The sequence below is a fragment of the Diceros bicornis genome, chromosome 17 (genome assembly GCF_020826845.1).
Source record: "Diceros bicornis minor isolate mBicDic1 chromosome 17, mDicBic1.mat.cur, whole genome shotgun sequence".
NCBI classification, from domain to species: Eukaryota; Metazoa; Chordata; class Mammalia; order Perissodactyla; family Rhinocerotidae; genus Diceros; species Diceros bicornis.
The window spans coordinates 59,654,129-59,678,671 of record NC_080756.1 but is presented as its reverse complement, the minus strand read 5'-3'; the positions used below and the strand labels follow the sequence as shown (position 1 = coordinate 59,678,671).

General features: G+C 36.4%; 1 protein-coding gene across 14 annotated transcripts in view; it reads right to left on the bottom strand.

Moving 5' to 3' along the window:
- ERC1 (ELKS/RAB6-interacting/CAST family member 1) overlaps positions 1 to 24,543 on the bottom strand; it is a 544,778-nt gene that overhangs the window by 458,861 nt on the left and 61,374 nt on the right. The window contains exon 2 of one of the 14 annotated variants that reach the window (XM_058559117.1): positions 945 to 1,046. The exons of the other annotated variants lie outside the window; for them this stretch is intronic. Coding sequence (XP_058415100.1) covers positions 945 to 986 — 42 coding nt within the window. The 5' untranslated portion in view covers positions 987 to 1,046. The remainder of the gene's footprint in view (positions 1 to 944; positions 1,047 to 24,543) is intronic. 14 annotated transcript variants of the gene reach the window in all.

Below are 24,543 nucleotides of genomic sequence, written 5' to 3'. Positions count from 1 at the left end.
TATTACATTGTAAATAATCAATAAACGGTAGTCACTGTTGTTGCTGCTGTTGTTTGTAAAACCAAAAGGTTTGCTTAGTAGCTTTTCGAATCAGGCTCTGTAAAGCCCTAGGGGTTCTGGAGCGCATCTTCAGGGAATGCCTGGCAGGCCAATACTGGGGGACCTGGGCTCCCCAGGCCTGTCTCAATTAGAACAACTCTGCCTTCTTTTTTATTTTATGTCTTAAAATAAGTTTTGTTTATATACCAGAATAAAATTTGTCTGAAAAAAGGGGTCTGCAGCTTTTTAAAAAAATTTTTGAAAAACCCCTGACTGGATCATCTCAATAGTCCCTTCAAATCATTTAGATTATAGCTTACAATTCTTCACCAAAGTAAAATATATGAGAAATAAGAACAAAACAACCCATCTGATAACATAATCCCCAAGATGAACTTACAATTTATAAAAATTACTTTAGAATAATGGTTACGAATCAATTAGCTTTGTTTATCTACTGAAAAATGGAACTCTTCTTCAAAAAGTACAAGAGAGGGCCGGCCCCCATGGCTTAGCGGTTGAGTGCGCGCGCTCTGCTGCTGGCGGCCCGGATTCGGATCCCGGGCGAGCACGGACGCACCGTTTCTCCGGCCATGCTGGGGCCGCATCCCACATACAGCAACTGGAAGAATGTGCAACTATGACATACAACTATCTACTGCGGCTTTGGGGGAAAAATAAAATAAATAAAATTATAAAAAAAAAAAAAGTACAAGAGAAAATTAGAAGCTAGAGACAAAACACATGGCCCATATCATCTATAAATGTTTAAAATACATACACACACTTATAATGGAATCATTGTATAATATACCACAGCACAGAAAACTGAAAGTAACCCATTTATTACCACAAATTTGTCCAACAGAGGAATGTCCTTATCAACACTGTATTTCTTTACTTACCAGTATAAGCACAAATAAACCAATCAACCTTTCAGAAGTCATTTTCTTTCATGCCAAATCTTCCAAATCCAGTTCTCATGTTCCTCATTATTATTAAGTGAGCTGTTAAAATGAAGACAACTATTGATCGACCATCAGCTCCTATTTAATTGCTCAAAATTTCCTTCATACACTGTCATAAGAATCTAGAGAACAATTCAAGCACACAATTTTAAAGTAAATAAAAAGAAAGATACAATTAAAGCCTTTAAAAACTACAGCCTGTCTTATTATTGGCTGATTGATCTGCCTCTGAAAATTCTCACTAGCAAATACTATTGTTTAAGAGAACCAACAATATTATTTAAGAATGTAAATTCCAAAATTGTAGTTAAAAAAGGATATTACACAATACATATTTGATTATGTCCTAAATGAAAAAGACAGCCAGCGGCTGGGACACAAAATCTGAGAGGCTCTGTAAAACCTTCGTCCCATTTTAAGACCAACTACTAGGATGTCTGTGCCACAGAGTTTCAAGCTAAGTGTTCCTGAGAATTTTCAGCTGCACCAGAGGGGCAACTGCTCAAGAGACTAAAACTGAAGAGTATGTGGGATAATTACCACAAAGAGGACCAGACACAATGATGACATGAAAAATAATTAACTATAAACAATCGCATAAGAAAGGGATATTAAAAGAAAGTTTTTAAAGGTACTAATTTCAATGAGAAAAGGGTGGTGAGATTTTTTTGATGCTCTACTTAGCATTTTCCTTCATGTAGGCATATCAAAAAGAAAACTACAAGTAATCTGAATATTAACCAACCTTATTTTTATTTTTTTTAATTTCCAAAGGCTATTTTTTAGTCTCTGAATGTTTCTTTTTTTTTTTTTGAGAAGATCAGCCCAGAGCTAACATCCATGCCAATCCTCCTCTTTTTGCTGAGGAAGACCTGTTCTGAGCTAATATCTATTGCCAATCCTCCTCCTTTTTCTAGTTGTATGTCATAGTTGCACATCCTTCTAGTTGCTGTATGTGGGACTCCACCTCAGCATGGCCAGAGAAGCGGTGCATCAGTGTGCGCCTGGGATCCGAACCCGGGTCGCCAGTAGCAGAGTGGCTACTTAACCGCACACTACTTAGCGTGCACTTAACCACTAAGCCACGGGGCCGGCACCCCAACCTTATTTTTTTTTTTAACCTTATTAACCAACCTTATTTTTCATGAAAAAGAAATCCGTATGTGATTTTAATGCAGCTTAACTCTTTTCTTCACTGTTCACACAGTTGCAATCTTAAGCAAACAAAAAATAGCTGAATATGAGACTATGGTGCTTCAATAGCAGTAATGACACTGGCCCTAGTGCAATTAACCCTTTATCCTCAAAGACAAAAATAATAAGAAATATCAATAAACACCAAATTGCAGGAGTAACAGCAGCTCAGTTATCTTCCTTTAAGCATTTGAGTAAAGAAATTTATTAGAGTTAGCCACAAAGCCACCAACTACAACAAAATATTTAGGAGGAGGAAAAGTCTGAAAAGAAAAGCTAATGATATGTTAAAGACCTGAGTTAATAAAACCTAGAACAGTACTTCCTTTCCTCACTCAAGCAATTTTAAATCCTTAGTTTCCTTCATTATAGCTGCACTATAAAAAAAGAAAAAGCATATAGCTATACATATGCACTAGTAAGGGGAAACTGCCCACTCAGTGAAAAATACTTAATATCTCAGCTTTATAATATTTAAAACTCATTGTGTTAGCAATTTTAAATTTTGTTGTTGCTGTTGATAAAATGAATAGTTTGTGGTATAACATTCAGACACACTGGGGTGAACGCCTCAGCAGTGATGGGAGACTGTCACACAGAAAGAAACTGATAAAACGCAAATACATTAAGAAAAATGGCACACAAGTTTCTCACTGTAGGAAAAGGGAATTACAAACATAGAAAGTAAAAAAAAAAAAAAAAAAACTAGAAATGAATCCTGTGGTGTTGGACTGGAATTGAAAGTGTCAGTGTGAACTCACGGTTTTCAATACAGAGAGATAAATATATTATAATATGTGTGTAAATGTATATGTATAAGTATGAATATTCCTGCGAGCGTGCGCACACACACACACACACGCACAGATAGTCCCTAGCTCTGTCCACTGAGAGGGACCGGGAGCAGAAAATCTCAATAGCAATGAGCACATCTGAAGTTCAGATCTTGGTTTCTAAACATTTTCCACAGAAAGGAACCAAGCCTCCTTAAAAAAGTAGCTGATTCCAGGCTGAGGCATGGAAAGCACAAGGTGAGTCTCGAATCTTCTGTTAGGCCTGAAAGAAATCAAAGAATAATGGGAAGATGTCAAATAGACATAGGAACAAGATTGAATGGGCTCCAACTGGCCAATTCTGGGACAAACTGAGGATCAAAATGAATAATGATGGTTATATACAACCAACTGAAAAAAACAGGAACCCATAAATCCACATAGATATAAATAAATTGATAGTTTGATGAGAACTGTGATATTTATTTAGTCTCAAAGTATCTCCTCACAAAATATTTATTAATTACAAAGGGAAAGAGCAACTGCACATGGAGAAGCCTGACAGACATGACCTTAATCAACAGATGAAAGAGATCGTCATTAGTAATGGGACAAATCAAAATCATGTGTCACGTGACAGGATGCAATGACAAGAATAAAGCATAACTTCGGTGATATTCTTTCCAATAATACACAACCTGAATATATCATAAGGAAACATAAGACAAATTCAAACTGAAGTAGAGCCCATAAAATTACTGGTCTATAATCTTTAAAGTATCAAGGTCCTGAAAGACTGAGAAACTGTCCTAGATTGAAAGAGACATGCAACTTGTGACTCTGAACTGAAGCTTTTTCTATAAAGATCATTATTAGGACTACTGATGAAATTTGAACAGTCTGAAGTTTAGATGGTAGTACTGTATTAATATTCTGAATTTGATGGTTGGATTATGGTTATATAGGAAGAGGTCTTTGTTTGTGGACCTTTTCTCTAAGTTTGAGATTGCATTTTTTTAATTACTCAAAAAATATGATGGGAAAAAAATTTCACTCAAAGTAGGAAAAAAACCTTACAAATTACACAGTAGTAACCTTGACAAAAAATGTGTGTGACAAATGAAGTAAACTATAAAACTTTGCTGGAAAATGTAACAAGGTTTCAATCAACAGAGAAATAAGCCATACTTGAAAATATTTCCAAAATAGTTTGTAGGTTTGACACAACACTGATTGTGGTTGAGTTAGAAAAAATGTTTCCAAAGTTCATTTGGAATTTATTCAGTAAGCCAAAAAATATTCATTGAGTGTTTACTACACGTCAGGCGCTAGAGATACAGTAGTAAGCAACAAAAACAAGATACCATCATGGAACTGATATTCCAATGAAAGAAACAGTAAACAAAACGCCAAGCATGTTATTTACTGATTGCGATTAATGCTACTGAAGAAATAGGATAATAAGGCAGATGAAGAGCAGGCTGTCCTACTTTAGATACAGTGGTTAGGGAAGGTCCCTTTGAAGAAGTAACATATAAGCTGAGACCTGAGGCAGCTGGCACATAAGAAGAGCGGGGTGAAAATACCTGGCAGCACATAAGAATAAAGAGTTGAGAATGGCAAAAATAATCATAGTTGAAGGAAACTGTTTTCAATGCCAAACCAGCCATTAATACAAATTATAAAACTGTAATAATCAAATCAATGTAGTGCTGGAAAAAGAATATGAACAAATAAATCAATGGAAGAGGTCTTACAATAATGAAGCACTTAATAAAGAAAAAGGAAATGCCACAAACCTACAGAAAAGGGACTGATCTTCACCACACACCGTTTAGAAAGCTTTTCAATTATTAGGAAAACATCAAAATAAATATGTTCTTCTCACACAAAATTATAAAATAAACTCCAGGCAAATTAAAGAACTAAAAGAAAATATAGACATATTTAATGATATGCAGACAGAGAAGGGCTTTCTAAACAAAAAAGAAATGTAAGAAATTATAAAGAAAAGTGTGGTGCATTTTACTGCTTAGAACAGTGTATATGAAAAAATAAAAACTAGAGAGTGACGTCAGCGTCATGGCAGAGTGAGTTTTCCCCCTTAGACTCACCCACTCTAAGATACAACAAAAAGGACATTCATAAACCAACAGAGGACATTCAGACAACACAAAAGACATCTCAGAGACCCACACACCCTTACATCTGAAAGTGGAGGTGCTGGTACCCCCAGAGGAAGTGGAGGGAGGTAAGGAGAACTCTGTCCTTCCCCAAGGACAGTAACCCTGGGACCAGGACCACACAGCTCTCTGAGAGAGGCGGGAGGGGCGGACCTCCACAGGAAAACTCGCACTTTGTAAGTTCTCTCACAACCCGTGGGAAATACCCATATGGAGGGGACTGACCTGTTGCAGGAGTGTCTGCACCAAGCTACCACCCCAGGAGAGTAGATAGCGAGGGAAGAACAAGAAGCCCCTGGGATCGGGCAGATGGAAGAAAGACACCTCTCCCTGCCCAGAGCACCAGCACAGCCAGTCAGTCAGAGCGCCTGCAGATCATGGCAGGCTCAGAATACACGGCCCTTGGCCCCCACCCAGTGATGGCAGGTGGAAGCCGCACCCAGATATTTTCAGAATGAGGAAAAATAAGCCCACACCCTCAAGCACTATGCAAAAATATATTTAATCTTGAGACCAGAAGGAAAATGACAAGCACCCAGATATCAATCCTTAAGGCACAGAAATTTATAACCTAAACGACAGATAATTCAAAATAGCTATCATAAAAAAGCTCAATTAACTACAAGAAAACACAGATAGACAATTCAATGAAATCAGGAACCTTTTCACAAAAGAAACTGAAACTATAAAGGAAAACCAATCAGAAATGTTGGAGATGAAAAATACAATGGAGGAGATAAAGAAAAACCTGGAATCTTTAAAGAACAAAGCTGACAATATGGAGGAAAGAATTAGCAGTACTGAGGCTAGGAATGCAGAAATGCTCCAGATGGAGTAGGAAAGAGAATTAAGACTAAAAAGAATTCAGGAAATTCTTCGAGAAATATCCAATTCAATTAGGAAATGCAACATAAGGATTATAGGTATTCCAGAGGGAGAAGAGAGAGAAAAAGGAGCAGAGAGCTTGCTCAAAGAAATAATAGCTGAGAACTTCCCAAACCTGGGGAAGAAGCGGGAAATACAAGTGAATGAAATCAACAGATCTCCTAAATATATCAACACGAAAAGACCCTCTCCAAGACATATAGTAGTAAAGCTGGCAAAAATCAATAATAAAGAAAAAACATTAAGGGCACCAAGGCAAAAGCAAATAACGCACAAAGAAAGTCATATCAGGCTCTCAGCTGATTTCTCAGCAGCAAGTTTACAGACTAGGCAAGAGTGGAATGATATATTCAAAATTCTGAAAGACAAAAACTTTTAGCCAAGAATACTCTATCCAGTGAAAATATCCTTCAGATATGATGGAGAAATAATAGCTATCGCAGATAAACAAAAGCTAAGGGAGTTCACTGCCACAAGACCCCCACTATAAGAAACGTTCAAGGCCCTCATGCCTGAAATAAAAGAGAAAAGGGATACAAAGCTTTGAGCAAGGAGAAAAATAGGTAGACAAAATCAGAAAAATTGCAGCTCTCTATCAGAATGTTAACAAACACTTAATTATAACACCAAAGATTAAGGGAAGGAAAACACCAAAAATAAATATAATCTCATCACTTTAAACACAAAACTCACAACACAAGATGGAATAAGTTGTAACAAAAAAAACTTAGAAGGGGAAGAGGAAACGGATGGAATCAACCTGGTCTAAGAAAATGAGAGACCATGAGAAAATGGACCATCTCATTTACGAGATTTTTTTATACAACCTCATGGTAACCACCAAACAAATAATCAGAACAGAGGCACATACGATAAATAAAGAGAAAACTAAGAAAATCATCATACAGAACGACCAAACTGAATTGGTAGTCTGAAACACACAGGACAAGAAACAAAGGAAATGAAAAGAACCGGAAAATGAGCGATAAAGTAGCAACACTAAGGGCTCATATATGGATAATCACTGCAAATTTAAATGGATTGAGGGGCCGGCCCTGTGGAGTAGCGGTTAAGTGTGCGCTCCGCTGCTGGCAGCCCGGGTTCGATCCTGGCCGCGCACCCTGGCACCGCTTGTCAGGCTATGCTGTGGCGGCATCCCATATAAAGTGGAAGAAGATTGGCACAGATGTTAGCCCAGGGCCAGTCTTCCTAAGCAAAAAGAGGAGGATTGGAGCGGATGTTAGCTCAGGGCTGATCTTCACATACATACATACATAAATAAATGGATTGAATTCTCCAATGAAAAGACACAGAGTGGCGGGATGGATTAAAAAACAAGATCCAACAATATGCTGCCTCCAGGAAACACATCTCAGCTCTAAAGACAAATACAGGCTCAGAGTGAAAGGATGGAAGACAATACTCCAAGCTAATGGCAAACAAAAGAAAGCAGGTGTTGGGGCCAGCCTGGTGGCGCAAGCGGTTGAGTGCGTGCGTTACGCTGCGGCGCCCCAGGGTTCGCCGGTTTGGATCCCGGGCACGCACTGACACACCGCTTGGCAAGCCATGCTGTGGCGGTGTCCCATATAAAGTGGAGGAAGATGGGCACGGATGTTAACCCAGGGCCAGTCTTCCTCAGCAAAAAGAGGAGGACTGGCAGATGTTAGCTCAGGGCCGATCTTCCTCACACACACACAGAAAAAAGCAGGTGTTGCCATACTTAGACAAAGTAGACTTCAAGATAACACAGGTAATAAGAGACAAAGAGGGGAAATACATAATGATAAAAGGGACACTCCACCAAGAAGCCATATCACTTATGAATATATATGCAACCAACACAGGAGCACCACAGTACATAAAGCAACTATTAACAAACCTAAAAGGAAATTTTGACAATAACACAATCATAGAAAGGAATCTTAACACCAAACTTACATGAATGGATAGATCATGCAGACAGAAAGTCAATAAGGAAATAGTGGACTTAAACGAAAAACTAGACGAGATGGACATAATAGATATATAGAGAGCACCCTATCCAAACACACCAGATTACACATTCTTCTCAAGCACACATGGAACACTCTCAAGTGTAGACCATATGTTGGGAAACAAGGCAAGCGTCTATAAATTTAATAAGATTGAAATCATAACAAGCATCTTCTCCAAACATAATGCTATGAAACTAGAAATCAATGACAAGAAAGAAACTGGGAAAGGGACGAAGATGTTGAGACTGAACAACATGCTACTGAACAACCAATGGATCACTGAAGAAATTAAAGGAGAGATCAAAAAATATCTAGAGACAAATGAAAATGAAAATACACCACACCAACTCATACGGGATGCAGTAAAAGTGGCCCTGAGAGGGAAACTCATAGCAATGCAGGCTCACCTTAACAAACAAGAAAAAGCCCAAATAAGCAACCTTAAGCTACACCTAACAGAATTAGAAAAAGAAGAACACACAAAGCCCAAAGTCAGCAGAAGGAGGGAAATAATAAAAATTAGAGCAGAAATAAATGAAATTGAAACCAAAAAAACATTAGAAAGGATCAATGAAACAAAGAGCTGGGTCTTTGAGAAGATACACAAAATTGACAAACCCTTAGCCAGACTCACTAAGGAAAAAAGAGAGAAGGCTCAAATAAATAAACTCAGAAATGAAAGAGGGGAAATTACAATGGATACCACAGAAATACAAAGAATTATAGGAGAATATTATGAAAAACCATATGCCAACAAATTGGACAATCTAGAAGAAATGGATTCTTAGACTCATACAACATCCCAAAACTGAATCAAGAAGAAATAGAGAATCTAAATAGACCAATCACAAGTAAAGAGGGTGAAACAATAATCAAAATCCCCCCAAAAAATAAAAGTCCAGGACCAGATGGCTTCTCTGGAGAATTTTACCAAACATTCAAAGAAGATGTAATACCCATCCTTCTCAAACTATTCCAAAAAATAGAGGAAGATGGAACACTTCCTAACACATTCTACGAAGCCAGCATCACCCTGATATGAAAACCAAACAAAGACAATACTAAGAAGGAAAACTACAGACTAATACCCCTGATGAACATAGATGCAAAAATCCTCAACAAACTATTGGCAAACTGAATACAGCAGTACATTAAAAAGATCATACACCATGATCAAGTGGGATTTATACCAGGGACACAGGGATGGTTCAACATTCACCAGTCAATGAATGTGATATACCACATTAACAGAACAAGGAACAAAAACCACATGATCATCTCAATAGATGCAGAGAAAGCATGTGACAAGATCCAACATCCATTTATGATAAAAACTCTCAATAAAATGGGTATATAAGGAAAGTACCTCAACATAATAAAGGCCACATACAACAAACACACAGCCAACATCATACTCAACAGGGAAAAACTGAAAGCCACTCCTCTGAGAACAGGAGCAATACAAGGGTGCTCACTCTCACCACTCTTATTCAACATAGTACTGGAGGTTGTGGCCAGAGCAATTAGGTAAGAAAAAGGAAAACAAGGAGTTCAAATAGACAATGAAGAAAGTGAAATTCTTGCTGTTTGCAGACATAATTTTATATATAGAAAACCCCAAAGAATCCACCAGAAAACTATTAGAAATAATCAACAACTACAGCAAAGTTGCAGGGTACAAAATCAACTTACAAAAATCAGTTGCATTTACAAACTCTATTAACGAACTAACAGAAAGAGAACTCGAGGAGACAATCCCATTTACAATCCCAATAAAAAGAATAAAATATCTAGGAATATATTTAACCAAGAAGGTGAAAAACCTATACAAGGAAAACTATAAGACTTTATTGAAAGAAATCAATGATGACATAAAGAAATGGAAAGATATCTCATGCACATGGATTGGAAGAATAAATACTGTTAAAATGTCCATACCACCTAAAGCAATCTACAGATTCCATGCAATCCCAATCAGAATCCCAAGGACATTCTTCACAGAAATAGAACAAAGAATACCAAAATTCATATGGGGCAACAAAAGACACCGAATAGCTAAAGCAATCCTAAGAAAAAAGAACAAAGCTGGAGGCATCTCAATCCCTGACTTCAAAATATACTACAAAGCTAATAATTTAAACAGCATGGTACTGGTACAAAAACAGACACACAGATCAATGGAACAGAACTGAAAGCCCAGAAATAAAACCACACATATACGGACAGCTAATCTTTGACAAAGGAGTTAAGAACATACAATGGAGAAAGGAAAGTGTCTTTAATAAACGGTGTTGGGAAAACTGGACAGCCACATGCAAAAGATGAAAGTAGACCATTTTCTTTCAAGATACACAAAAATTAACTCAAAATGGATCAAAGACTTGAAGGTAAGACCTGAAACTATAAAACTCCTGGAAGAAAACATAGGCAGTACACTCTTTGACACCGGTCATAGAGGGATCTTTTCAAATTCCATGTCTACTTGGACAAGGGAAACAAAAGAAAAAATAAACAAGTGGGACTTCCTCAGACTAAATAGCTTCTGCAAGGCAAATGAAACCACAATCAAAACAAAAAGACAACCCACCAGCTGAGAGAGAAATATTTGCAAATCATATATCTGACAAGGGGTTAATCTCCACAATACATAAAGAACTCACACAACTGAACAACAAAAAAACAAACAACCCAATCAAAAAATGGGCAGAGGATATGAACAGACATTATTCCAAGGAAGACAGACAGATGGCCAATAGGCACAGGAAAAGATGTTCAACATTACCAATTATCAGGGAAATGCAAATCAAAACAACTCTAATATATCACCTTACACCCGTTAGAATGGCTATAACCACCAAGATAAAAAATTACAAATGTTGGAGAGGCTGTGGAGAAAATGGAACCCTCATTCACTGCTGGCGGGAATGCAAACTGGTGTAGCCTCTATGGAAAACAATATGGAAAGTCCTCAAAAAATTAAAAATAGAAAGCTATCCAGCTATCCCACTACTGGGCATTTACCCAAAGATCCTGAAATCAATAATCCAAAGGAGGTTATGCACCCCTATGTTCACTGCAGCATTATTCACTATAGCCAAGAAGTGTAAGCAACCCAAGTGTCCCTCAACTGATGACTGGATAAAGAAGATGTAGTATATATATGTGTATACATATTTATATATAAACATATATACATATACACAATGGAATACTACTCAGCCATAAAAAAGACAAAACCGTCCCATTTGCAACAACATGGATGGACCTGGAGGGTATTATGTTAAGTGAAATAAGCCAGACAGAGACAGACAAACACCACATGATTTCACTCATATGTGGAAGATAAACTAACACATGGACAGAAAGAACAGTTTGGTGGTTACCAGGGGGAAGGGGGTTGGGGAGTGGGCACAAGGGGTGAAGCGACACATTTATATGGTGACTGACAAACAATAATGTACAATTAAAATTTCAGAATGTTATAAACTATTATGACATCAACAAAAAAAAAACTAAAGAGCAAATTACAAATACTAAAAATTATTTACAGCAAATGTGAAAGAATTTTATCCTCACTATATAAAAAGCCCATATAAGTCAATGAAATACTAAGACCTTCCTCTCCCCAAGAAAAATTAACAATAGGAATACACAATTCACAGCTAATACACAAATAGCCAATAAACACATGAAAATGTAAACAAAGACATGCAAATTAAAGCAAGATAATACTTTTTTAACCCATAAACAGGCAAAAGATTTTTTTTTCCAGGCAAAACATTTTTAAACATTCTATTAACAGGTAAGGTGAGACAGGCATTCTTACACATTGCTGATGATCATCTAAAGAGGTCCAATCTTTCTACAAAACAATGTGTCGATGGGTATATTCATCTCTTTTATCTATTGTGCCACCCTCAGGAGGCAGAGGCTATCTTTTAGCAATGGTGCTTTTCTCTCCAAATATAACATAGATAATACAGTAATATGCAGAATCATTTTTGTAACATTTTCTCATTACAAAGTAACAAATATATGTTAAACATTTAAGAATATATAAATTTATATGGGAAAAAACTCTCCTGTAATTCCTTTGATCCTCTTTGATTGATATATTCAATTTTTTAGCACTCTATCATAGGAAAATAATCAGAAATGTGAAAACGTATTAACAAAGATGGCCACAACAGTATTACATATGACAAAAATCTGAAAAATCCTAAATGTCTAACAATAGAAGAATGGCTAAAAGTATGACAACTTTATGTAGTCATTTAAAATAATGTTTCTAAAGAATATTTACTAACATGGGGAAATGTTCATCTCATATTAAATTTTGAACAGTAATACAGGAGTGATGTCAGCATCATGGCGGAGTGAGCTTTCCCGTAAACTCTTCGCCCAATAAGATACAACAAAAGGAACAGTCACAGACCAACAACAGACTCCTAGACAGTGAAAAGCAAGATCAGAAAGATCCACACTGCCGCACATCTGAGAGTGAAACAGGCTGGGCCACTGGAGAAAGTGAAGAGAGGTAAGGAGAACTCCTCTCCCTCCCCATCTGATCCCGGTCCGCGTGGCTCCCAGAGAGGGGGGAGGGGCGGCCCTCTGCGGGGAAACTGTAGCTCTTCAACATCTGAGCACCCCAGGAGAGCGGATAATGAGGGGCGATCAAGAAGCCCCCACGCCAGGGACCCAGCAGGCAAAAGAGAGAGCCCACCCCCTGCAATCCGGACACTGCAGCTCAGCTAACCACACCAGACCAAGTGGCTGGCGGATCACAGCGAACAGCCAGGGCAGAGCGCAGGGGGCTCAGATTACACAGCCCTTTACACCCATGCAGTGGCGGCGGGTGGAAATTGCAACCAGATATTCCCAGGATGAGGAAAAACAAAGCCAATACACGAACCATAATGCAAAGGTACATGAAATCACCAGACCAGAAGGAAAATGACAGGCACCCAAAAACCAACCCTGAAGACACAGAGATCCATAACCTAAACGACAGAGATTTCAAAAGAGCTATCATAAAAAACCTCAATGACACACGAGACAACACAGACAAACAATTCAATGAGATTAGGAGTTTCTTCACAAAAGAGATTGAAATCATAAAGAAAAACCAATCAGTACTGATGGAGATGAAGAACACAATGGAGGAGACAGATAAAGGAGAATCTGGATCTTTAAAGAACAGAGCTGACAATATGGAGGAAAGAATTAGCATTATAGAGGATAGGAATACAGATATGCTCCAGATGGAAGAGGAGAGAGAAGTAACACTAAAAAGAAATGAAGAAAGTCTACGAGAAATATCTGACTCTATTAGGAAATGTAACATAAGAATTACAGGTATTCCTGAGAGAGAAGACAGGGAAAGAGGAACAGAGAGCCTATTCAAGGAAATAATAGCTGAGAACTTCCAAAATCTGGGGAAGGAGCAGGAAATACCAGTTAAGTGAAGCCAATAGGTCACCTAAATACGTCAACAGGCAAAGGCCCACTCCACGACATGTAGTGGTAAGGCTAGCCAGAGTCAATGACAAAGAAAAAATATTAAGGGCAGCTAGGCAAAAACAAAAAATAATGTACAAAGGAACTCCCATCAGGCTCTCAGCAGATTTCTCAACAGAAACTTTACTGGCAAGGAGAGACTGGAATGATATATTCAAAATACTTAAAGACAAAAACTCTCAGCCAAGAATACTCTATCCGGCAAAAATATCCTTCAAATATGATGGAGAAATAGTAACTTTCCCAGATAAACAAAAGCTAAGGGAGTTCATGGCCAGGAGACCTCCACGACAAGAAATACTCAAGAAAGCCCTCAGGCCTGAAAAAAGAAAAGAAAGGGAATACAAAGCTCGGAGCAAGGAGAAAAATAGGTAGACAAAATCAGAAAAATAGTAGATCTTTACCGGAATAGGTTAGCAACCACTTAAATACCAAAATCAAAGATCAAAGAAAGGAATTCACCAAAAATAAATATAACCTCATCACTGTAAACACACACCCACAACACAAGATAGAATAAGGTATAACAAGAACGACTTAGAAGGGGAAGAGGAAAGTGACTGAATTGACTTAGTATTAGGAAATATGAGGCCATCAGATAATGCACTATCTCATACACAAGATATTTTTTACAAACCTCAAGGTAACCACTAAACAAATAATCAAAACAAAATCACATATGATAGACAAAGAGAAAAACTAGAAGAGTCATAAAGACAGAAGAACCAAACTGAATTGGCAGTCCAAAACAAATGGGACAAGAAACAAAGGAAATGCAAAAGAACCGGAAAATAAGTGACAAAACAGCAACATTAAGCCCTCATATATCAACAATTGCCCTAAATGTAAATGGATTGAACTCTCCAATCAAAAGATACAGAGTGGCAGGATGGATTAAAAAGCAAGACCCAACAATATGCCGCCTCCAGGAAACACATCTCAGCTCTAAAGACAAATATATCCACAGAGTGAAAGGATGGAAGACAATACTCCAAGCTAATGGCAAACAAAAGAAAGTAGGTGTTACCATACTCATATCAGACAAAGTAGACTTCAAGATAAAACAGGTTAAGAGAGACAAAGAAGGGAAATATATAACGATAAAAGGGACACTCCACCAAGAAGACATATCACTTATAAATATATATGCACCCAACATGGTGCACCAATGTACATAAAGCAACTACTAACAAACCAAAAAGGAGACATTAACAACAACACAATAATAGCAGGGGATCCTAATACCCCACTTATATCAGTGGATAGATCATCCAGACAAAAAGTCAATAAAGAAATAGTGGACTTAAATGAAAAACTGGACGAGATGGACCTAGTAGATATATACAGAGCACTCCATCCAAAAACAGGTGACTACACATTCTTCTCAAGTGCACATGGAACATTCTCAAGGATAGACCATATGCTGGGAAACAAAGCAAGCCTCAATAAATTGAAGAAGATTGAAATCATAACAAGCATCTTTTCAGACCATAATGCTATGAAACTGGAAATCAACCAAGAAAAAAAAACTGGGAAAGTGACAAAAATGTGGAGATTAAACAATATGCTACTGAACAACCAATGGATCACTGAGGAAATTAAAGGAGAAATCAAAACCTATCCGGAAACAAATGAAAATGAAAATATGCCATACCAAACCATAGGGGATGCAGCAAAAGCAGTCCTGAGAGGGAAACTTATAGCAATACAAGCCCACCTTAACAAACAAGAAAAAGCCCAAATAAGCAACCTTAAATTACACCTAACAGAACTAGAAAAAGAAGAACAAACAAAGCCCAAAGTCAGCAGGAGAGAAATAATAAGAATCACAGCAGAAATAAATGAAATTGAGACCAAAAAAACAGTAGAAAGGATTAATGAAACAAAGAGTTGGTTCTTTGAGAAGATAAACAAAATTGACAAACCCTTAGCCAGACTTACTAAGAAAAAAAGAGAAAAGGCTCAAGTAAATAAAATTAGAAATGAAAGAGGAGAAATTACAAGGGATACCATGGAAATACAAAGGATTATAAGAGAATACTATGAGAAATTATATGCCAAAAAATTGGACAATCTAGAAGAAATGGATAAATTCTTAGACTCATACAACTTCCCAAAACTGAACCAAGAAGAAATGGAGAATCTAAATAGACCAATCACAAGTAAAGAGATTGAAATAGTAATCAAAAACCTCCCAAAAAATAAAAGTCCAGGACCAGATGGCTTCTCTGGTTAATTTTACCACACATTCAAAGAAGATTTAATACCCATCCTTCTCAAACTATTCCAAAAAATAGAGGAAGATAGAACACTTCCTAAATCATTCTACGAGGCCAACATCACCCTGATACCAAACCCAGACAAGGACAATACAAAGAAGGAAGATTACAGGCCAATATTGCTGATGAACATAGATGCAAAAATCCTCAACAAAATATTGGCAAACTGAATACAGCAATACATTAAAAAGATCATACACCATGACCAAGTGGGATTTATACCAGAGACAGAGGGATGGTTCAACCTCTGCAAATCAATCAACGTGATACATCACATCAACAAAACAAAGAATAAAAACCACATGGTCATCTCAATAGACGTAGAGAAGGCATCTGACAAGATACAACATCCATCTATGATAAAAACTCTCAACAAAATGGGTATAGAAGGAAAGTACCTCAACATAATAAAGGCTATTTATGACAAACCCACAGCCAACATCATACTCAACAGGCAAAGACTGAAAGCCATTCCTTTGAGAACAGGAATGAGGCAGGGCTGCCCACTCTCACCACTCCTCTTCAACATAGTACTGGAGGTTTTGGTCAGAGCAATTAGGCAAGAAAAAGGAATAAAAGGAATCCAAATAGGCAACGAAGAAGTAAAACTCTCACTATTTGCAGATGACATGATTGTATATATAGAAAACCCTAAAGAATCCGTTGGAAAACTATTAGACATAATCAACAACTACAGCAAAGTCGCAGGGTACAAAATCAATCTACAAAAATCAGTTGCTTTTCTGTATGCTAATAACAAACTAACAGAAAGAGAGCTCAAAAAGATAATACCATTTATAACTGCATCAAAAAAATAAAATATGAAGGAATAAATCTTACCAAGGAGCTGAAAGACCTATACAATGAAAACTACAAGACATTATTGAAAGAAATCGATGATGACATAAAGAAATGGAAAGACATCCCATGCACATGGATTGGAAGAATAAACATAGTTAAAATGTCTATATTACCTAAAGCAATCTACAGATTCAATGCAATCCCAATCAGAATCCCAATGACATTCTTCATGGAAATAAAAAAAGAATACTAAAATTCATATGGGGCAACAAAAGACTGCGAATAGCTAAAGCAATCCTAAGAAAAAAGAAGAAAGCTGGAGGCATCTCAATCCCTGACTTCAAAACATACTACAAAGCAACAGTAATCAAAACAGCATGGTACTGGTACAAAAACAGACACACAGATCAATGGAACAGAATTGAAAGTCCAGAAATAAAACCACACATATACGGACAGCTAATTTTCAACAAAGGAGCTAAGAACATACAATGGAGACAGGAAAGTCTCTTCAATAAATGGTGTTGGGAAAACTGGACAGCCACATGCAAAAGAATGAAAGTGGACCATCTGCTATCGCCATTCACAAAAATCAACTCAAAATGGATCAAAGACCTGAATGTGAGACCTGAAACTATAAAACTCATAGAAGAAAATATAGGCAACACACTATTTGACATTGGTCATAAAGGAACCTTTTTGGATGACGTGCCTACCCAGACTAGGGAAACTAAAGAAAAAATAAGCAAGTCGGACTTTATCAGATTAAAGAGATTCTACAAGACAAACGAACCAGAATTGCATGATTCTGAACAGACAACCCACCAGCTGGGAGAAAATATTTGCAAAACATATATCTGACAAGGGGTTAATCTCCATAATATATAAAGAACTCACACAACTGAACAACAAAAAAACAAACAACCCAATCAAAAAATGGGCAGAGGAAATGAACAGACACTTCTCCAAGGAAGATATACAGATGGCCAATAGGCACATGAAAAGATGTTCAACATCACTAATTATCAGGGAAATGCAAATCAAAACAACACTAAGATATCACCTCACACCTGTTAGAATGGCTATAATCACCAAGACAAAAAACAACAAATGTTGGAGAGGATGTGGAGAAACAGGAACCTTCATACACAGCTGGTGGGAATGCAAACTGGTGCAGCCTCTATGGAAAACGGTATGGAGATTCCTCAAAGAATTAAAAATAGAAATACCCTATGATCCAGCTATCCCACTATTGGGAATCTATCCAACGATCCTGAAATCAACGCTCCAAAGAGACTTATGCACCCCTATGTTCACTGCAGCATTATTCACTATAGCCAAGAAGGGGAAGCAACCTAAGTGTCCCTCGACTGACGATTGGATCAAGAAGACGTGGTATATATATACAACGGAATACTACTCAGCCATAAAAAAAGACAAAATCATCCCATTCGTAACAACATGGATGGGCCTGGAGGGTATTATGTTAAGTGAAATAAGCCAGAAAGAGAAAGACAAACACTGTGTGATCTCACTCATATGTGGATTATAAACCAACACATGGACAGAGAAAACAGTATTGTGGTTACCAGGGGCAATGGGGGTAAGGGGTGGACACAAGGGGTGAAGGGAGACATATATATGGCGATGGACAAACAAAAATGTACAACCCAAAATTTCACAATGTTATAAATTATTAAAACATCAATAAAAAAAAATTTGCTCCTCAACATACTTTCAGTTGTAGAAAATCCAAAAAAAAAAAAAAAGTAATACAAAGACTGTGTGTGTTTACACTCACATAGACAAAAGACACAAGTATAATCTCAACTGTGTATGTCTATGACATTCAATTACAAGAGAATTTTTTCTTCCTACAAATGTTTATGTATTCTTAAAATGTTTTACTGTATGTATTTATTAACATATGTATTTAACATATGTATTTACCGTACGTATTAATATATTGTAATGAGAAAAAAATGTTATAAAAATGACTCTACAAATTACCATATTATCTACTCTGTGTTTGGAGAGAAAAGCAACATTCCTAAAATACAATGTCTGCTTTCTGAAGACAACAAAATTGTGCTGTATAAAATAAAAGAGACTGAATACAATACTCTCCTTAAACAATACGCAAATCAATATTCTTAACAGTACTACTCCGATAATATGCCCTTCCATGTACTCCAAAGTCAGTCTCTTGGGAGTAAAGTTAGTCTCCAGTCAAGAAACTCTGATTACAACCACATGAACATTTAGTAAACTATTTGTTTACTACAGTTGTACAGTTAGTACACTAAACCTAGGAAACTTGCTGACCCTTCAAATATTCACTAACGAGGGACATTTAAAAGCTATTAAGCAATAGTTTTCCTTGAGATTTGGCCTATATGTAAAATCTGCCAGATATCAACATCCTTTCCCCACCCAGTGTCATCAAAGTTCTAATCAAGTTCAAAGTTCACGTAAGTATAAAACTTAGGCAGCAAATAACCTGAAATCAATAAATATATAAATATGAATATATTGCTTCATTAGGCAATATAAATGTAATCTCTAGACACAAGAGAAACTCTCATTTAAGCAATACACACAGAGTTTACAGACAGACAGTAACAAAGAAACTGTAAAATCATCTTATGCTCTAACAAAGCACTAGTAACAGTTTATGCCTATTATTCAGAGACTCTAAGGTCACTGTTTGACATTTGGAACAAGACTATATATAACAGGATCTTTGAAATCAAAATGTCAAGCTGACACTACCAGCTATGGCGATTACTCTAAAAACAGCAGCTGAAATGGAACACAATGAAAGTGGCCAACTCCAAAAGACACACATACAGTCTTGTTTTGCAATAAAGTGTGTTTTTATATTATGAATTAGCTCATACATGATCATGGTAAATAGAGGACTATCATTACATCAAAGTTATGTTGGTTCATAAGCAATTTTTCCTAGGCAAAGGAATAACAAAGGGCAGAAGTAGAATTACAGCCTTCAGTAGGAAGGGAAAATGCCCTCAGCTTGGCTGCTACATAAACAGGAATCCTTCCAGCTATTTTAGGAAAATTAAAAGTGAGCACCTGCAGCAGGGCTCCCTCCTACAGAAGCACACCTCTGAGCATTCTGTTCAAGGCACGTTGCATGTCCTCTTGCGCTCAGAGATCCACTTCCATCTGCATTGTCTCAGCAAGCCAAGCAAGCGTTTCTGCTCAATTATTTTTATGAGTTTTCAGTATCTGCTGGAGCAGCCTCCAGTCACAATGCCCCGCTACCCTGGGGCTATCCAAGTTATCTCCTGAGGTACCATTTATCATTTCTGTTAACTGTCCTGGTTATAAAGTTGCACATATTTTAAGCAGTCTCCCCCAAACCCTAACTTTCCTATAGTGAAATTTTATACAACTCGATGGTCTCCATGTAATAGAAGAAACACCCACATTTAACACTAGTGACTTTTCAAGCCGACTAGCTATAAAATGAGTTGTAAAATTAATTTAGCAATTGACAATCAACATTTTTTTCAGTAAAACAATAAAACTTAAAATATCTAAATACATCTCTCATAGAAAGAGCAAATGTTTTTTCAAGAAAGTTATGTTTTATATATTATATAACAAAATATATATATTTCTACAATGGGTTATGATCAAAAAAGTGCTTAGTTTATGCCAAATTAAAATATATATTGCTGAAATAATTCAAAACATTAGCTGTCACTAAATGGCTTAAGAATAAATATTAATGTTAACTATTAAATGTTATTAAGAGTCCTCATAAAAATTACCACCAGTTTTTAAATTCAAAGTGCTACTGAAAGAGGCAAACCACTCATATAATGTGTTCAATGGACCGTCATACCTAAAACATCAACATCTGACAAACCCAAAAAGACTATATTTAACCATGATTTAGAACTAGGTACCAAAAAAAAAAAGGAAATAGACATAGACTATCAAAAAGGAAATTCTTTTCCAAGTTAAAAAAAAAAAAACTAATTTACTATTTCTATTAAACAAATCACCCATTTAAACTATTTCGTACAACACATATTTTTGTTAAATTTTTAAATGTAATTTTCATAGTTTCTTTTAAATCAAGAATATCAAACTTCAAATACATGAGGTCACAAATACAAACACTTTTTCTACAGCAGAAAAACGTCATCACTTACAATACTGAAAACTGGAAGATAAAACACAGAATTCAAAAAAGTGCAAGCTCAGGATCAGATGCTTCAAGCTGGCAATTTCCAAAGTATCCAATTCATATAACAAATCTAAATTTATGACTTAAGATGCTCTAAACATAACCAGAGCAAGGTAAGTAACAAGAGTGCCCCCTACTGGCCAGTCTTTGATTAGATTTCAAGAGCTCACTTTTAATTTGATTGATAAACTAGGTTTAAAGTGGTTCAAAGTAAATATTTTAAACTGTAAAGATTTCTTTTAAACCCACTAATATAGTTCTTTGTTTTTCTTGTTCCTAACACCTATCTTGCAGCGCTGCCATAAGAATTAAGATCAATATATGTGAAGCTTCCAGCCTACAGTAAATACTCAACAAAGGACAGTTATCATCACCATCATCTTTGTAACAAACATCTGTTGTATTTAATGGCTGTTCATACACTTTTTAAAAAATAATTTACTGAGGTGAAACTCACATAATGGATCATTTTAAAGTAAACAATTCAGTGGCATTTAGTACATTCCCAACGTTGTGCAACCACCACTTTCATCCAGTTCTAAAATGTTTCCATCACTCCAAAGTAAAACTCCTTACCCATTAAGCATTTTCTTCCCATCCCTCCCTCTCCTCAGTCCCTGGCAGCCACCAACTGGCGTTCTATCTCTGTAGATTTATCTACTGTAGATATTTCATATAAATAGAATCACACAATATGTGACCTTTTGTATCTGGCTTCTTTCACTTAACATAATGTTTTGGAGGTACACCCACATCATAGTATGTATCAGAATTTCATCCCTTTCTATGTCTGAATAAAATCCTGTTGTATGTATATACCACATTTTGTTTATCCATTCATCCACTGATGGACATGTAGACATTTCCACGTTTTGGTTATTTTAACTTATGCTGCTATAAACATGCATATACATGCACCTGTTTGAGTATTGGTTCTCAATTCTTTTGGGTGTATACCGAGGAGTGAAACTCCAGGGTCATATGGTAATTCTATATTTAACTTTTTGAGGAAGCGCCAAACTTTTCCACAGCAGCTAAACTATTTTACTTTCCCACCAGCAATATACAAGGGTTCCATTTTCTCTCCATCCTCACCAACACTTGTTATTTCCCGTTTTTTTTCATTATCATAGCCATCCTAGTGGGTGTGAAGTGGTACCTAATTGTGTTTTCTGTTTGCACTTCCCTAATGACTAATAATGTTGAACATCTTTCCCTGTGCTTGTGCTCATAATCTGTTAAATAGTCTTTCTACATATGAAGAAATCCCCTTGTTATAAGTCCTGCTTTCCCAATGCAAGAGTGAAAACTCAAATTCCCACACTCCCTTGTAGCTAGACCCAGGCATGTGACCAGACTCTGCCAATCAGATGTACGCATAAAAGACTGATACGGAATTGAGTAACAAGAGGAAAGAGGCTCTATTTCCATTTTTACTGGTACAGATGATGACAGATTAATCCAGCTCTGGAGACAGGAACAGCAGCAGTTGCCCAGTGATTACAAGGTCAATTCTTGGCTCATAAGTGGCATTAAAGCGTCAACTGAAATATTTCCTTCAGGGTTCAGTGAAGCAACAGCGATAGTGGAGGTTTCCTCATCAGCATAGTGTAGAACATTGTAGAAGCTAAGCCTCAAGCCTAATTCTCCAGTCCTACCGGCAATTCTGTGAGCTACTCAATATCCATTTGATAAACTCCTTTCCTATTACATCAATAATCTTGGAAGAAGCCTTAGATTTGTTCTACCTAGCTCCAAACTGAAAAACCTAGGATAAATGTCAAGTAGTTAAACAGATGCAGGTCTAGTTCAATTTAAGAAAATTTCCTAACAGATACCAAAATTTTTTTTAAAAAATTGAATAAATTATCTTAAAACAGAGTAAACAACCAGTCTCTGCAAATTTAATGTTGATATTACATCTATCAAAGATGTGTGAACGAGGTGGATGTAGAATTGAACAAGATAGCCTTTAGGACTTTTTCCCCTCTGTATTTCTACCAAGTCTCCTATACTAAAGTGTGAACAACTTAAAGATAAAAATCACACCTTTGGAGCCCACTGAATATCACTCAAATATTTACTAATTTACTAGCAACTAATTCTAGCTTTTGTCACGTAACAATTCATATAAACGTTAGGACTAAATCTTATTCTTCATTATTTTTTACTTTACTATATAAGAAATACATGTCCATTATAAGAAAAACAAAAGAATTATAAACAAAAAGAAAAAGAAATCCAGCATCTTACTTATCTGAGAAAAATCAGTGAAAATATTTTGGTAGGTATCCTTCAAAATAGTTTTTCCTATGCTGAAATTCACCTTTAAAAAAAAGATTATAATAATAATAAAAGTTATAGCTAATATCTAATTAGTGCTTACCACATGCCAGTCCCTATTCTAAACGCTCTATATATTTTAACTCATTTAATCCTCACATCTCGCCCATGATGGACTATTATTATTTTCACTTTACAAATAAGGAAACCAAGACACAAGAAGAAAAGCGACCTGCCCTAGGTCACTTGGATAATATGTGGCAGAACCACTCAGCAGTCTGACTCCATACTTTGTGCTTTTAACACTATGTTATAATGATTCTATACTGCTTCCAAAAAATTGATCATAGTATACATACCATATATATTCCCCTATTATATCTTTCTATTTCAATAACTTTTTTAAGTCCTGAAATTGTGGGAAATACACTACATATTTTAAGATATACTGATTTTTAAAAATTATATATAAAATACCAAATTTAAGAAAATCCTTAACATTAAATCATATTCCACTTATATGAACAAGTTGCACTTTAGTTAGGAAACAGCTTCTCTTATGAATAATTCAATTCTTGAAGTTAGTTTAGGCCAAAATACTCTAGAATTCCTCCCCTCCAAAAAATTCATTTTTATGAAACCACAAAGCATATAGATTTCATGATAACATGGTTTTTAAATTCTCAAATGCATGTCTCTGTTTCTCTCTCTTTCTTCTCCCTGCCCTCTTAAAAAAATCTCTCAAAGTACCCAGCATACTACTGGCATTCATAGTAGGCACTCAATAAATATTTATTGATAGACTGGTTAGACAATGCTACGTTGAAGAAGAGAATATGCAGCAACAAAGGTCATCTTGTGAGAGTGAATGCAGCTGGACCTCCTTTCTCTCATCAGGAAACCACACAGATACCCACAAAGCATTCCATCCCAGATAATGTATAGTGACATACTACGAGAAAAACAACTAACTCTGCCAGCCACTTTGCCTAAATGCTGAACTTTGCGCAATCTAAGGTCAGGTAAATATATAAACAGGCAAAGTACAAACTAAAGTGAATTTTTTTTAAAAGGGGGGCAGGGGGGCAGGAATCTTAGTGACACAAAAAATAGGCAAAATAAAAACCCTAAAGGGCTTGCTACATGCAGTTCCTAACCAACTGCAACTGCTCTGTGATGTCCATCCTACTACACAATGTGCCTAGGACCTGGACATCATCCAGCCTTAGACCAGCCCTCTACAAAGAAGGAAGTCAGTTACTGACTGGTCCTAGATTTCAACGTTAAGCTAATCCTCATGAATTGAGAATTATGATAGTTCAAACTTTGAATACATGATTTTTATAGTATATAACATTTAAAATAATTTCCTCTTTGTGAATTTTCAGATCCTTATCCATGAATATGA